Source organism: Strix aluco, chromosome W (assembly GCF_031877795.1).
Source record: "Strix aluco isolate bStrAlu1 chromosome W, bStrAlu1.hap1, whole genome shotgun sequence".
Classification (NCBI taxonomy): domain Eukaryota; kingdom Metazoa; phylum Chordata; class Aves; order Strigiformes; family Strigidae; genus Strix; species Strix aluco.
The window spans coordinates 26,057,141-26,073,140 of NC_133970.1; the positions used below are offsets into that span (position 1 = coordinate 26,057,141).

At 40.1% G+C, this 16,000-nt stretch overlaps 1 protein-coding gene across 3 annotated transcripts in view; it reads right to left on the bottom strand.

The window, feature by feature from the left end:
* The window catches only part of LOC141917713 (zinc finger protein 462-like), a 158,096-nt gene that overhangs the window by 21,195 nt on the left and 120,901 nt on the right, over positions 1-16,000 (bottom strand). For all 3 annotated transcript variants that reach the window (XM_074811110.1, XM_074811111.1, XM_074811109.1), the window contains 2 exons: positions 14,259-14,520; positions 11,509-11,645 (listed from right to left, as the gene is read on the bottom strand). In XM_074811110.1, the coding sequence (XP_074667211.1) occupies positions 11,509-11,645; positions 14,259-14,520 (399 nt within the window). The remainder of the gene's footprint in view (positions 1-11,508; positions 11,646-14,258; positions 14,521-16,000) is intronic.

Sequence of the window (16,000 nt, forward strand, 5' to 3'; positions counted from 1 at the left end):
ACAAGGAAGTTTTCCTACCTCAGAACTTTCTCTTTGTGCACTTTAAAAAGTGGAAGCTTCCCCCAATGCTATATCTGAGTGAGACCCTGAAAACTTGTGGTTCCTCTCCAGCTAAAGAAGTTGTTGCAAAAAAATGCTGAGTTGTGTCCATTCAGGGTCAAGTGGGAAAAGGGATGGGGGTGCACACAGTCTAAGAGATAACAGGAGTTAAAGCTGTGATTTTGAATGCATAACAAGAATATTTTAAAAGGTATTACAGCTCTGTGCAATTGAATTAACTGAAATAAGGTAACTTGTTTTTAAAAATGAAAAAAATTACAACAAAAGGTTTTTAAAAGAGAAGCACTATTTAAAGCATTTGAAAATTATATTTTTCTCTAGCACATGACACATTTTAAAAAACACTAAAGCAGGGGATGGTATAAAAGGTTTTATCCACCACTTTGGAGCAATGCACCTAATTCATATCAGTAAAACCCATCATCTCACTGACAGTCATCCCCCCCACACACCTGCCAAATCACAGGCAACACAACATAGACTGACTTCCTAACCTGCTCTTGGACTTGCCTTATCACCATGGACCTGCTTGGCAATCACTGGATCTGGTTCTGACCTGTGGTTTAACTTCCTGGTTTGATCTTGGATCTGTATCACCGCTGCAAATTTGCCTGATGATCTGGACTCTTGGTAGAATCTGGCCATCATCTCTGGGTCAGCCCTGCTTGCCTTGTTCAGGTACTGTGGGGCCCTGGCCAGCAGGGCTCCACCTCTACTGTCCATGTTATCCTCCTCTGCTCCCTGGACCTTGGGGAGCAGCTGGCCCTTGCTGGCCATGACAGTAATGACGTAAAACTTAAACGTGCATGTATTCATGTCAGTGAGCTTTATCCAAACAATTAACTTAAAAATTGCAAAGTGATTTGAATTTAAAACATCATATTTAGCAAGGTGATGCTCTAATAATCTTTGACCACTTTAATAGTTGTCTCTCATCATCACTACCACCCACCCCCCCATTCTCTATATTTGGCTACTCATTTATACACTTATTGTATCTGAGCAACTGGCAAAATTGCAACAAATGGTGAGTCCTATCCAGAAATTGTGAAACTTAGCTTTGGCTTCTGTACACAAATTTCATTAAAGTTCAGCAGTGTCCACAAAGGCTAACATGTATGCACTGTAAAAAGATGACATGCTATGGAACAGTTTAGCAAAAGGACTAAGGGGACCTCTGCCCCACACCCTCCCCAGCATCACCTCTGCAGAAATTTAATCACTGCTTTAGACTGAAACATTTGTGCTATTTGTAATGCAGATCTGAGATTAAATAGAAAAGCAATTAATGCGCTAAATATTTATAGTATGTAAAGTCAAAGCAGGCATATGTTTTGCTCACATGTTAAAAAAAAAAGCATTAACACTCTAAAGCCCTTATATATGAAAGTTTACTATTCCAGAGAAACAGATGACAATTCTATGAAATAGAAGGACAAAACAATTATTTATACCAAGAAAAAAATGTAAAATAATTACTAAAAAACAAATGGCTTGAGGATTATAAACAAGGAGCCCTACTGTTGATCTTGGTGAGTTGCATACAGTGCTGGAAAAATATCAAAGCATTTCATGGTGGGAAAATTTGCTGGAAAGAATAATAAAAAGTAATTGCATTGCCTGGACTAAATGAAAGGCCAACAGCTCTGCTGGGCATGGAGCAGGAGTTCAGTCTCCATTATGGAACTTTCAAGACCTCACATGATTTGCCTGTTATGAAGGCCAAGAGGAACTCAAGAGCCAAATCTCTTCTTATTGTTTGCTTTTAAAGTAGCTACTGACTTTGTAATTTCCATACTCACTCCCTGCTTCAGCCCACAAAGGATGAATTGTGCTTGACCAACCAGACTACCTTCTATGATGAAATAACTTGCTCAGTGGGTGAGAGGAGAACTGTAGACTTCATCTACCTTGATTTTTGCATGGTCTTTGACATGGTCTCCAACAACACCCTTGTTGACAAGCTGGCAAGACTTGGACTGGATAGATCACAAGATGAGTAGAAAACTGTCTAAACTGAGCCATTAACTATCACCTTTTGAGGTAAGAAAAGTCAGACTGGCAGCTAGTCACAAGTGGAGTTCCTCAGAAGTTGATTCTGGGTCTGGTACTATTCAATATCTTTATAAATGATCTGTATGACAGTATTGAATACACACTCACCAAGCTTGCAGATGACACCAAACTGCGGGGAGAGGTAGATACATCAGAAGGAAGAGCAACTTTACAGAGACCTTGACTGGCTGGAAGACTGGGCCAACAAGAATTGATTGAGGTTTAACAAAGATAAATGTCAAGTCCTGCACCTGGAACAGAATAATCCCAAGCAGAAGTACAGGCTAGGGTCTAACTGGCTGGGGTGGAACTCTGCTGTAAAGTACTTCGGGATCCTGGTGGGCAGCAAGCTGAATATGAGACAGCAATATGCTCTGGTAACAATTAAGGCAAACCAATGTTAAAGGATTTCACCAGACTGTGGGTATCTCTAGGCTTGCTTTATTAACAACTCAGAGTTGGGCCATCACCTCAGTGAGTGGCCCAACTCTGAGTTGTTAATAAAGCAAGCCTAGAGATACCCACAGCCTGGTAAAATCCTTTAACAGAACTGGCGACCCAGATGGGACTCTAGGACACAAGAGAGGAAGAGTCAGATATTCCTCTGGACAAACCTGTTACCAATACTCAAATTGCTGGCAAAGAAATAAGAGGTGAGTTCACCTAAGAGACTTGGGCACAGGTAATTCCAGATAGAATTATACTGGGAAACTCTTGTGTTTAAATTTGCAAAGAGAGAGATAAAAGAAATGTATAGAAGATGGGGACAGTACTCAGCGTTGAAAGGGGGACACCCCTTGCTGAGGTTTTAGAAAATTGGGGAAAGATACCTTTGGCACAATCATTACAGAAAAGGAAACTGATAATATTGTGCCAAGAGGAATGGCCATTCCTGACAAGAAACAGAGGAGGAGGGCCAATGAATGTATGGCCTCTGAAAGGAACAGTTAAACCCCATAAGCAAAAAGTTTTGAGAATAATTTTGGAGGATTCTGGGAGTCAAGATATTGATTATTGGTATATTTGGTATAATTGGAGTCAACAAAGAAAGAAAACTTCTTTGATAAAAACTAAAGGGAGTTTACTTCCTTCAGCTCCTGAAGCTGAGGAAACTGAATTCCCTTTTAGAAGTGCTGGCATGTATCCAATGCATTTGGATTACATCCCAAACCCTAGAGCGGGCCCTGGTGCAGGGGCCGACGTCTCTCCAGTAACAGCAGTGATGAGACATGAGCCTTGGAAGCAAGGTGATTTAGTTGCTTGGCAGGCAAAAATGCCTTGCTTACAAGATGATGCTGAAAAATGTGCTCAATTGTTATTGGGAATTGTCACTGATTATACTCCTAATTGGAATGATATGAAAACTTTATTACGAGAACTATTTCAAGCAGAGAAAAGGGAAAAGATTTTCCAAAAAGGTAAGAGAGTAACTAATTGGACAAAAGCTTTGGAATGCAAACAAAGATCAGACGAGCACCCAAGTGATTATTAGGGCCGATTGAAGGCTACTTTAATTATGGGGGTATGACCCGTGACAATTTCCAAGAGCCACTAGCTATTAGTGTTTTTGTAGAAACTCATGCCAGGCTGGCAAGGTGAAACATTAACTAAAATCTTGAGCACTGCTGCTTTTGTTTTTGACGGGAGAGATGAAAGCAAAAGCAGCAAGAAGAAAGGTTAAAACTTGAGAAAAAGCGAGAGCAAAAAGAGAAAGAAAGAGAAATTGGGTTGTTGGCTGCAGCAATTACCCAAACCTATAACCCAAGAGGGAGAGGTTGGGGATTTCCCCGAGGTAGAATCAGGGGAAGGGGTGCCCGAGGCAGAATTCCTCCTATCTCTCAATATGCTAATTCTTTAGGGTGCTTCTACTGTGGAAATTTGGGACACATGCAGAGAGAGTGCCTGCTGAGAGCCGTGTCTGCACAAGGAGGATCTCCACCTGCCAGACCTCCTCGACCTCACTCACAGTGAAGGAAATGATACTCATCTTCTCTGGGAACTGAAAGAGCAATGGGACCTGTTGGAATCAAGGTAGATGAGCACGGTCAGATTTCTGCAAAGGTAAACGGTATCATTTTGGATAAGAAATTGGTTTGGGGTAAATTTGTGATCTCTCCCAATTCCCCTGCTTGCCTTTTGGGCCTGTACTGAATTTTGAAGTTCCCCACATTTTGAATGATAGTACAGGGAGTAGTAGGGGAAGAGATAAAATATTTATCTATCCCTTTGACAAGACCTTTTGCAGGAATTTGGTACGTTTATCTCCTTGACTCCAACAGGGATTCAATTGATTTTAATGGGCTCAGAAATAATTGAATTGGGAGGTCAAAACCAAAATGATTTGAATGATATATGATTTGAATTGGCTGCAATTCCCAGAGAACTTTGGAGTACATCAGGAGATGAAGTGGGATTGTTAAAATCCGCTGAGCCAATTGTGATAAAAACAAAAGGAGGGACTCCTCCTTCAATTTGGCAATATCCAATTATAAATGAGGCCATTCCCAGTACAGAAAAACAAATTGTACATCTTTTAGAAAAAAGAATTTTAAAGGAACGTTGTAGTCCTTATAATACTCCAATTTTACCAGTTAGTAAACATAAAGTAGATAAAGATGAAGACCCTGAATATAGATTTGTTCAAGATTTACGAGCTGTAAATGAACATGTAATTACTTCACATCCTGTGGTACCAGATCCTAGTCTGATTTTAACACAGATTCCAGTCTGGGCACAGTATTTCACTGTGCTTGATCTTACAGGAGCTTTCTTTAGCATTCCAATTGCGGAAGAAAGCCAATCAATCTTTGCCTTCACATGGCAAGGGAAGCAGTTAACTTGGACTAGGTTACCACAAGGGTTTACTAGTTCTCCAACAGTATTTTCTCAAATTTTGAAAAATGATTTACAAGATTTAGTTTTTTCAAATAAGTCTGTTTTGATACAATATGTTGATGATTTGTTATGAGCAAGTAAAACTAAGGATGATTGTATTAGAGATACTGAATATCTATGTATCCAACTTGTTAAAAAAGGACACCGTGCATCTCTGTCCAAATTACAGGTTTGCCAACAGCAAGTGAAATATCTTGGATTCATATTAAAGCCAGGACTTCCTGATTATTCAAAACCTTTTAAATTGTGATGAAAATAAAGGAACTGCGAGAGGGGTGTTAGTACAAACTTTAGGACCACATGAACGACCTGTTGCCTATTTTTCTTATACATTAGACCCAGTGACTAAAGGAACTCCTTTTTGCACTAGAGCAATAGCAGCAGCCGCTGAAATGGTAGAAAAAAAACCAGGACAATTGTCCTAGGACATCCACTAACTGTCTGTGTACCCCATGAAGTAGAGATATTATTAAAACAATGTGCGGAGAAAGCTTTATCTCCTCAAAGGGTGCATAGATATGAGATCTATTATTGGCTAATAATTTGAAATTGGAAAGGTGCAATACATTGAACCCTGCCACCCTAATGCCTTTACCCTCCGATGGAGAAAAAGATAACCATAACTGTGTTCAATTATTAAGTGAAACCAGCAAACTGCGAGACGATTTGAAGGATCAACCTTTAGATAACCCTGATTTGAACCTCTTCACGGACGGCTGAAGTGCTAAGGCTTGGACAATAGGCCCAAGCCAGAGTTGACCTATAGATGAATCCTGTACATTTTATAACTGATAACCATTGTGCTAATAGGTATTATACTAAGTTATAACAAACCACCTAGTCTGATGTAAAAAGTGGAAGTATTGAAGCCTGAGCAACAGGCCCTGAACCGAAACTGCTAACTCCATATGTAGTCATTAGTGAAATATGTATGGAAGATGTAGCTATCTTGAATGTATATTTATCTTTCTTTGTGTGTGGATAAAATAACAGGGTCATGGAGACTGTTGTCTGGCACTGTGGCCTGATGTGAGACCTTGCTCATAATCCCATTAGATAAGCAGAGAAACTCCCTTAGCTTCTCCCTTAAGCCCTGGCCAGGCTCTGGGGGAATCTAATGTGAGATTGAAACCAGATATTTCTGCTCAAAACAAAGGTGCCAGCTATTCTGGCTTACTGATTTCAGGTATATAAGGCTGGACCCACTCACAGTGACTTTGGAAGCCTCACCTACGGGTGGACGCACCGCGTAGGATTTCCCACTTGCCGGGACAGGCTCTCCAAATCCTCGCTGTAACCGGGGCTGCCCAGCGACTGCGGATCTGGATGATGGTAACGTATGCAAGTGGTGATGGATCTTTCTTAATCACTATTCTCTCTCTCTCAGGCAGTAATGATTTGATGCATTACCCTGTATTTTCCTATTTGTTTGAGTGCACTATTCTGTCTTTTCTTACTGTATGTTTTCTGTATTATTCTGTTATATTATTTAGTTATTTCTAGTAAAATACTCCTGCTCTTTTCACTCTGGTGTCTGAGTTTAATTGGTATCCCTAATCAGCAAAACAACGGCTCCTCCTATTATGAAGAAGGTCGAAGATGTACTGGTTTTGCAGTGACTACAGAAATGCAGGTACTATTGGTGGGACCTTTGCCTGCACCTTTAGGTGCACAAGGAGTGGAAATAATTGCTCTCACAGAAGCTGCAAAATATGCAAGTGGGACAAGAGTTAACATTTATATGGACTCTAAATATGCTTTTGGTATCTGCCATGCAACTGGGACTTTATGGAAAGATCGGGGTTTCTTAACATCAGCAGGGAAGACTATGGCTCATAGAAAGCAGATCAAGGAATTATTAGAGGCGATACAATTACCCTCTGAGATTTCTGTCATCTATATAAAAGCACATACTCAGAGGCAAGATATGATTTCAAAAGGAAATTCTTTAGCTGACCAAGCAGCTAGAGCTGCAGCACGACAGGTTGTGTCTATCATGTCATTATCACAACATGAGGCGATATCCGAACTTCTGGATAAAAATAAGTTCTATGAAGACCTCCCTGATGAAGAAAAGGAGCAGTGGATCCAGCTTGGAGCCCAGCCACAAGGAGAACAATGGATGCTTAATAACAAGTCTCTTCTTCCAAAAAGGTATTTATTACCGATTACGCAATGGCATCATGAAAAAAACTCTTGGGAGCCAGAGAGCTTAGCGCTCCGGATTCAAAGACTTTGGGTTGCCCCAGGAATTTATGCAGCAGCCAAAAGAATCTGTGAAACAATATGTTTCTGTACGAATTAAGGCACCCAGTGGAAAAAGACCTCCAGCCACCTTTCCTTTTCAAAAGCTCCAAATTGATTATGCTGAAATGCCAAAAACAATGGGGTACTCTTACATGTTAGTGATAGTTGATCAGCTAACAGGATGGGTAAAAGCTTTTCCTACTAGGAAAAATGATTCAAAAGCAGTAGCAAAAAATTTTACTGAAGAAAATAATTCCTAAATATGGAGTTCCTGAAGTCATTGACTCTGATCATGGGGGTCATTGCACAGCTGATATTTTAATTCCAATTTATAATTCCTTAGGAATTTTTAGTCAATTTCATACTCCCCATCACCCCGAATCATCCGGCCAAGTAGAACAAATGAACAGAACCTTAAAAGAAAAATTACTTAAGGTTTGTAAACAGACTGGCCTAAAGTGGCCCAATGCTTTAAATTTAGTGTTATGGGATATAAGGAATACCCCAAGACAGCCAATTGAGATTTCCCCAGCTGAAATTTTATTTAAATTAACTGTTATTATTTTTAACTATTATAGTCATAATAGTCTGTGTGATTGTTTTGTTTCAATATTTCATTGGTTGTTGTTCTTTTATAATGCAGAAGATAGAAAGAGAGATGTGGAATTATAAATAAGAAGGATTGCAGGAGTGCAATGAAAAAACAAAAGGAGGGAATTTGTAAAAGGAACAAGCTTTAGAAAACTCTTTTCTCTTAGGATATTATTAATAGCAGGAATAATTAATAAATAGATATTGTTTTATAGAGCACGGGTGCTCTAGGAACAATACTGACAGTTTAAGCAACTTAGAAAAGCTAAGTAATGAAAAGCTAGACATAGATTAAGTATATGTTAAATAGAACATTTTGAGTCTTTTCTCAGAAGTCTAAAAGCGAATTATGATGAAGATTGTTCAGAAGACAAGTAACCATGATGACCGAAGACTGCATCAGTGAGCAGTGGTGTCTGAAGAGGAATTAGAATGGCACGATAAGAACTAGCCGAAACTGTGGAATACAATGGACTTTGGAAATTGATGATGAATTGAGAGCTGAAAGTTCCTGGAAAATCACCAAAGACTCTTTGTATTGTATGTTAGATCATCTATAGAGAGGGTGCTTATTGTTAGCTGTTGGCCACTCACTGAGGTGATGGCCCAGCTCTGAGTTCTTAATAAAGTAAGCCTAGAGATACCCACAGTCTGGTGAAATCCTTTAACACCAAGCCCTAAAAGGTAGTTATAGAGAAGATGGAGGTATTCCCTTCATAAGGATGTGTGGTGACAGGACAAGAAGCAATGGGCACAAGTTGCTTCAGGGGCAATTCCATCTGGATTATAAGAAAATTTTTCACCATGAAAACAATTAAAATTGGAATAGGTTATCCAGAGAAGAAATCGAATCTCCCTTGCTGGAAATATTCAAGACTTGGCTTGACAGGGCCCTGGATAATCTAATCTAAGGTCCTGCTTCCAACAGCTGGTTGGACCAGATGATCTCCAGAAGCCCTTTCCAATGTAGATTTTTCTATGATTCTATGAATCAAAGTTAAATCACTCTGAGGAACTGATTGAGCAGAGTAGGTGACACATGACAGAAGGCTTTCAGTGGCAAACTAGCAACATCCTGTTGGCCATAACACTTAATAATGTAGCTTGGTAAGAATCAACTTCTGTAGCTATTCACTAAGAGGCAAATAGTCTTCATTTCAACTGCATGCTGCCAAATCAGGGACTTGGAATGCCACCATTTTGAAAGCTATAATGTAAGTTAGAGATCTATAACTGTTTTCTCACTTTGCTGGAGGGATTTTTGCATAGGAGAGAAGATAATACAGAAAATGAATCAAAACCTTCAATCTTCTGACTTTATACAATGTACTGCTTCCTCTACCTGGAGAACAAATGTGCTTAGACCACAGCTTGAGATTGTCCTTGTTTTATCAATCCAAATGGCTACAAGTAAGGAAGGCTATCTGAGACTGTGCAACATCCCTCACAGCACACAGCACCTTCTTTCTGTGCACATTAAACTCCATCAAAATCCTCTGCTTTAGCTGCCCCAATTAGACACAGCAATAGGTTTTAATCTGGATATATACACCAGAAAAAAATTTTAAGAATGGACCTTAATTCCTTTACAGTCTGGGTGCTGCATGCCTGAGAAAAATCCTTGCCCTTCCCTCAGGGGCGTATAAAACTCTTCAAAGGCTAAATTTTCATTTGCATTAAAGCCTTTATTCTGTTTTACCTCCCCCAACACTCTAGTGAGTGTATAATCACATCCCCTCCTACTACAGTTTTGTTTCAGCAGCAGAAGAGCTCAGGTGTGACTTGTGCAACTGAAGCTACAGCTATACAAAAGAACAGATCTGGTGTCACATATTCAGGGGGTAACCACCCCTCCTTCCTAGCAGTTGGTCAGAAACAGCTCTGTAAAGCCAGCACAACTGCTTGAGCTCATGAAGTTCTACTCCACTGTTGCATCTTGACATTCTTAGCATTGTCTACTTTTGCTGGAAGTTTGCCTAACTAGGCCCAGGCAAGATCTCCCTCTCTCTATTTGCATTTGAACTGTCAGACCTTCTCTAGTTGATCTTGGGCAAGCACAATCCAGAGAATGCTCTCACAAGATGTGCCTAAACCAGTATTTGGAGCCCCGGGGTTTGTGCTCCCTGCACTCATCCCCCCCCCCCGCCCTTCCAAACCTACCTTTTCTCCAAATGAGAGCATCTTGAAGCATGCCCTAAAGCTGGACAAAATACAACACCATGATACCTTCAAGGACAAGATTGCACCTAAGTAAAAGCAACTCTTGAACCCTTACACTTACTAAAACAGCTTTGTTATATGCCTTTTGAGTCCTCAAACAGTCCTTAGCCTTTTTCTCAAATGCTCCTTCAAAATAGCCTTTACAACAGAAAGAAGTTTGAATGATATATGTCTACTTCACTGATTTGGTACAGGAAGGACCCTAAATAACCAGCATTGAAAAGTGGTTTGCTACAAGGGATTATGACAGTGGTTGCAACACCAGAAGCTCCTCCAAGAAAAAGATGGCATGCGAAACGTGTTTGCTCACCAGCAATACAATACTCAGAGACTCTGCCCAACCTGCAAGCAGGCAATTATTATCTCTCTGCATCGGCACACCTCCCCCCCTTCCTCCTCCTTCCTTCCACTGACCTTGGTGTTTGCACAGATGTTCTCCTCACAACTCCTACAACTCCTCCCAGTTTCCTCATCTTAAATACATTATCGCAAAGGCGCAACTAATTGGCCCGGCCTTGGTGCAAAGGTGGGTCTGACTTGGAGCCGGGGAAGCTTCAAGAAGCTTCTCACAGGGGGCCACAGCTGTAGCCCCCTCCCCTGCTACCAAAAAACCCCCACCACTCACTCAAACCAGAACACTGGAGATGGCTGAGCACCTGCCTGAGGATGGGAAGCAGTGAATGAATTCCTTATTTTGCTTTGCTTGCACATGCAGCTTTTGCTTTCCCTATTAAACTGTCTTTATCTCAACCCACAAGTTTTCTCACTTTTACCCTTCTGATTCCCCCCCCTTCTCACTAGAGGAGGAGCGAGCAACTTATCTGCCCACCAGGGTTAACCCACAACAGCAGGAATCTCAGTCCAGAGTGCCACAAAAGATGTCTCTTCTGAGCTTGCCTGTAGTTAATAGAATAGGAATCCCTAATCCTGCTTTCAGATGGATTAAAAAAAAAACAACAGGGGGAAGAGAAAAAAATAAACATTCTAATTTTTGTCTTGTTCCTAAGACCAGGTGAGGAAGATGTTATGAAGTGAGAAATTTCAAGGAAGCAGTAAGCAGTCAAGGGATATTTTTAAGCCTCTAGAGTTAATTCATACATCCTACCACAGTGTTTATGATAGCAAGCACTTTAGAAACACATACATAGGAAACAACTATGGCCTTGGTCTGAGTTGTAAATTAGTCTAACTCTTGCTAAATAGGTACTTGATGACTATTGACCTCTCTAGATGAAAAGCTTAAAAATAATTTTAAATCTGTCTCACTTCTACATTGATAAACTTTATATTTCACAGAAAAGTAGTAAGACATACTTAGGCCTGATCTATTCAACATATCTGAGCTCACACAGAGAAAAATTTAATGGATCAATCTGAAAGAGTGGTGTTCTGTTCAGCATTCTCTTTGTCAGATATAGATATATACAGGGACATCTTTACCTCTGTGCAGAACTATATGATCAATCATGTTACATTTGTATTTGGTGTGATATAGGCAAAGAGGACAACGAAGGTCTTTAGGTCCTTCCTCAGGAACTGCTGAATGTCCAGCTTCCACGTGCATAGTAAAAGCAGATCTGTAAAATGGGAGGGAGACATGGAAACAGTCAGAAGAGGTGTGTATGGAATGCTGAAGTGTCACAGCTCTATTACAGAAGTGTTGTATAAAATGGTACAGATACCACTCAGCCTTCTCTTCATAAAGCCACATGGCATTTCAGCAGGACTACTCACATGGATACCATACGAGCATAGGTATTTGCAGGCTCATATCCCTAAGTAACTGAACACACATTGTGTACAAGATATTATTTTGCAGCGATTGCTCTATAGTCACGTTGCTATAGTTAAGATGGTAGAAGGATTTCCAACTTTTGTGCTCATTATTTGCTTGCCTTTGGCAAAGAGAGATATTTTAGCAAGTTGAGTAAAATCCTTTCAAATGTCCTAGACTTTGAAAGGTGAAAAAAACCTTATTTCTGATGGCAAAAAAAAAAAAATATCCTCAACAACCTCTCTCTCTTTGTAGGACTAGCACCACAGCAGCTTAAATTTTCAGATCTGAGATACGAAATAGACTTGCAACTACAGTAAATTTGACACCAAGTGATAAGTTTGAAAGCCTCAATTATGAGGACCTGAAAATGCAAGACTGAGAATACTCCACAAATAAACAGTACTTTTGCACAACAAATGTCATACCATTAGCTGCATACTTAAAAGATACAAGAGACATACATGCAGAGGAAATTAACTATGCACCTATCAAGCCACAAGGTCAAGTACTAAAATGAGAGGTGTTTGTAAACTTGGGGAAATTAGGTCATTTTTTTTTTCCTGAGGTAGTACTAAAGCTTGCAAGAGTGAAGCTGCTGGCTGCATTAAATTACAGAATTTAAAGCCCCTTTGAAAGTTTTCCAAGTCTGTTAGCTTGAACGCAAAACAACTTACTAACACAACTGGCTTTGGGCCTGATCCAGTGGTCATTGAAGCCAGTAGGTGAGTTTTTATCAGCTTCAGTGGATGCTTTTGTGTGTTTAATTCTCTCTGGTGACTGGAAGGTTTTTTTTAAAGAGAGCTCACATCTGTATGTTGTACATTTAAAGAGGAAAGACTTAATCCCAGAAAGTTCGAGACACCACAATAAAGAACACAACTCTCTTTATGTAACTATGAACATATGTAATTACAGCATGATTTAAGGCAATTTTGTTTAATCCTGGTGGGAGAAAAGGGCAATAGGAAAATGTGAAAAGATACATTGGACCTGTCAAGAGTTGGAAATGCTTAAAACAAATAATAATCTGGAGCAATAATAGTAATATGGAATTAAACAGCAAGTTATGCCATGTAACTGGCAAGGAGCTGAAGCAACAAAGCCTGATCCCTTATGGATGTATAACTTGCGTCTGATCTTGTATGAGGTCTCTCATGTCTAATGTCCAGCATACAGCTAGACATGTACACAATACAATGGGCGAACAATTGCTAAAGGGTCAGGCTCAAAGAGTTGTAGTAAATGGGGTAACATCTGGCTGGTGGCCAGTCACTAGTGGAGTTCCCCATGGCTCAATTTTAGGGCCAGTTCTCCTTAGTGTTTTTATCAATGACCTGGGCATGGGAGTTGAGTGCACACTAAGTAAGTTTGCCAATGATACTAAATTAGGAGCAGCTGTTGATTCACACAAGGATCATCAAGTCCAACTCCTGACTCCACACAGGGCAACCTAAAAGTTAAACCATATATCTAAGATCATTGTCCAAACGCTTTTTGAACACCGACAGGCTTGGTGCCATGACCACTTCCCTGGGGAGCTTGTTCCAATGCTTGACCACCCTCTCAGCGAAGAACTTTTTCCTAATATTCAATCTGAACTTCCCCTGATTCAGCTTTAAGACAAACTTTCCAGCTCAGGATATTCTACGATTCTAATAAGAAAGGTTGAGCATAATTCTTCAACAGAATCTCTCTCCTTTAGCCAACCACATTATCTATTTTCACAAATCTCCTAAGGACATAACAGCTTTGAGACCTTGAATGTCAGCTAAGGGGGCTATGACTGAGGGTTCAAAATATCAGAAGGAAACTGAGAAACAGCACAACTGCATAAACTTTTTTTTCCCTTAAGGAACATGGCTAAACACAGACACACATGAAACTAAGTTTTGCAATGTTTAATTGGATTTGCTGAAATGTTTCTATATGCTATCAGGCACTTTGGAGTATGCTTTATATTTCAGCCAGATAAATTGCGGGGGGGGAAGGGCGTGGGGGGGTAGGGATTATGAGAGCTTTCTTCATAGAGGGAATAGAAATTCTATAACCTACCTAGAACATTTGACTGCCCCATGCTTCATGTTAATTGTTCCAAAAATATGCCTTATTACAAATTGTGAGGGGGAAAAAAACAACACTCCTTGTACTATTTACTGTAGTGTACAGCCTACTGCAAGTGTTTCTCATGCTTTTCCCTTCAGCAGATGGTACAAGCTGTTGTAGGAATGAAGAAAAATAATTACATGGATGCTGCTGTGATCTGATATGGCATTTCCTGTGTTTCTCTCCCTGGTCACCATTGGTCATGTGCCTCTTAGCTACAGCCAGTTTTCACAAAGATTTCAGAAGTCTTTTGAAGTGCTAAAAAATATCCCATTAGAAGTTCAGTTTATTTGTTTTGCACAATACTTACTTAAAGCCAGTATAAAAAGAACAATCTTTGCACTTGAAGAGTTTCTTCCCTCCGTGCTTGTCACGGTAATGACGTCGAATGCTCTGTATGTAACCCGAGGAGAATTCACAAAATTCACAGTTGAGGATTGCTTCTGTTTTTTCCATTCCTGCAGTACTCGCAGAAAGTGGGATTCGGCTGATGTTATTGTTCCTGGCCAGAGCTGCAGACTGGTAGTGGTTCAATTGTTGCTGAACATCAGGAGGTTCCGAATATGAAGAGTCTATAAAGAAAGAGAGAAGTTGTCATTCCAGGTGGGACAATGAAATTTAAAAAGATTCCAAGCCTGCTCCAGCAGGCAGCCTTCTGAAGAGGTAAAGGGACTACCATTTCTTCATCTAACCTGATTTGTATTCTACAATGTAAAAGGTGGTCAGTTGAGATTAGGCTTTTTAAATCTGATCTGGGGAGGGATAAATATATGAGAGTAACCTATTAAAGACAGAAAGAAAAAGGAAATTGATACAATATTTCCCTCCCCCTTATACAACTCAATAGAAGGCTGTCACACCATTTTAATGATATTTAAAAAAATACAGACTAGATATGTTTCAGCACACAAACTGAAAACTAGAATACTTTATTAAAAAAAAAGGGAAGGTGAGTCTTGGAAGTTTCCCAATACATTAATTTGAATGTGGAAGTTAGGAATTCAGCTACTTTGTCCTATTGTCGTGGTTTGAACTCGGCCAGCAGCCAAACACCACGCAGCCGGTCGCTCACCTTTTCCCCTGCCCGGGAAAATAGGGGAGAGACAAAAAGGAAGAACTCGTAGGTTGAATTAAAAAAAAACAGTTTAGTGATGGTAACAAAACAACTGCAACAATAGGAAGTCCAAACGGGTAATACACAATGCGATTGCTCACCACCCACCAACCAATACCCAGCCCACCCTTGGCAGCAATTTCCAACAGAACAAAGATCCCACCACGCTGACCTGAAGTGAGAGAGAACCCGCCTCCTTCATATACTGAGCATAACGTCACATGATATGGAATACTCCAATGGCCAATCTGGGCCCAGCACTCTGGCTGTGCCCCCTCCCAGCTCAAGGAACGTTAACTCTATCCTGGCCAAAATCCAGGTCGGGTGCCCTGGCTATGCTCTCTCCCAGATCAAGAAAATTAACTCTATCCCAGACAAAACCAGGACACCTATATAATCCACAACTGCCCGTGAATGGTACAAATGAAAGCAGACAAAGCACAGATGACTATCAGTGTGACATTCCTGAAAAGATAGCAAAAGGTTCTTTTCTTAAGCTTTTTGAAAAGGAAAACAAAAGATGATTTATTAAAAAAAAGTCAGAATACAAAGTGTACCAGCCACCTCCTGTTTCGATGGGTGCTTCATTTCCAAAGTATAATTCCCTGAAGCTGCATATGTATGAATTCTCTAAAACACATACTTGTTGGAAATTAATACCATCCATTCTAACCAATTAGTAATGAGAAACAAGAGACAAACAAGCCTGTACAGCACTCAGTGTGCGGACTTCATCTGTCTTCAAGACAGTAAAATGGTTGCTTTCTTTTCTCACTGCCATAGAGATAGTTATATATGCTTTAGAAATTAAAAACAAATCAACAGCAACAACAAAAAATACCAAGCAAAGACAAAACATAGGGAGGAAAATGTCTCCAGGCTCCCCAGCTTCATCATCAGGTGTACAGCAGACACATGAAAGCTAATGATAAAATGAT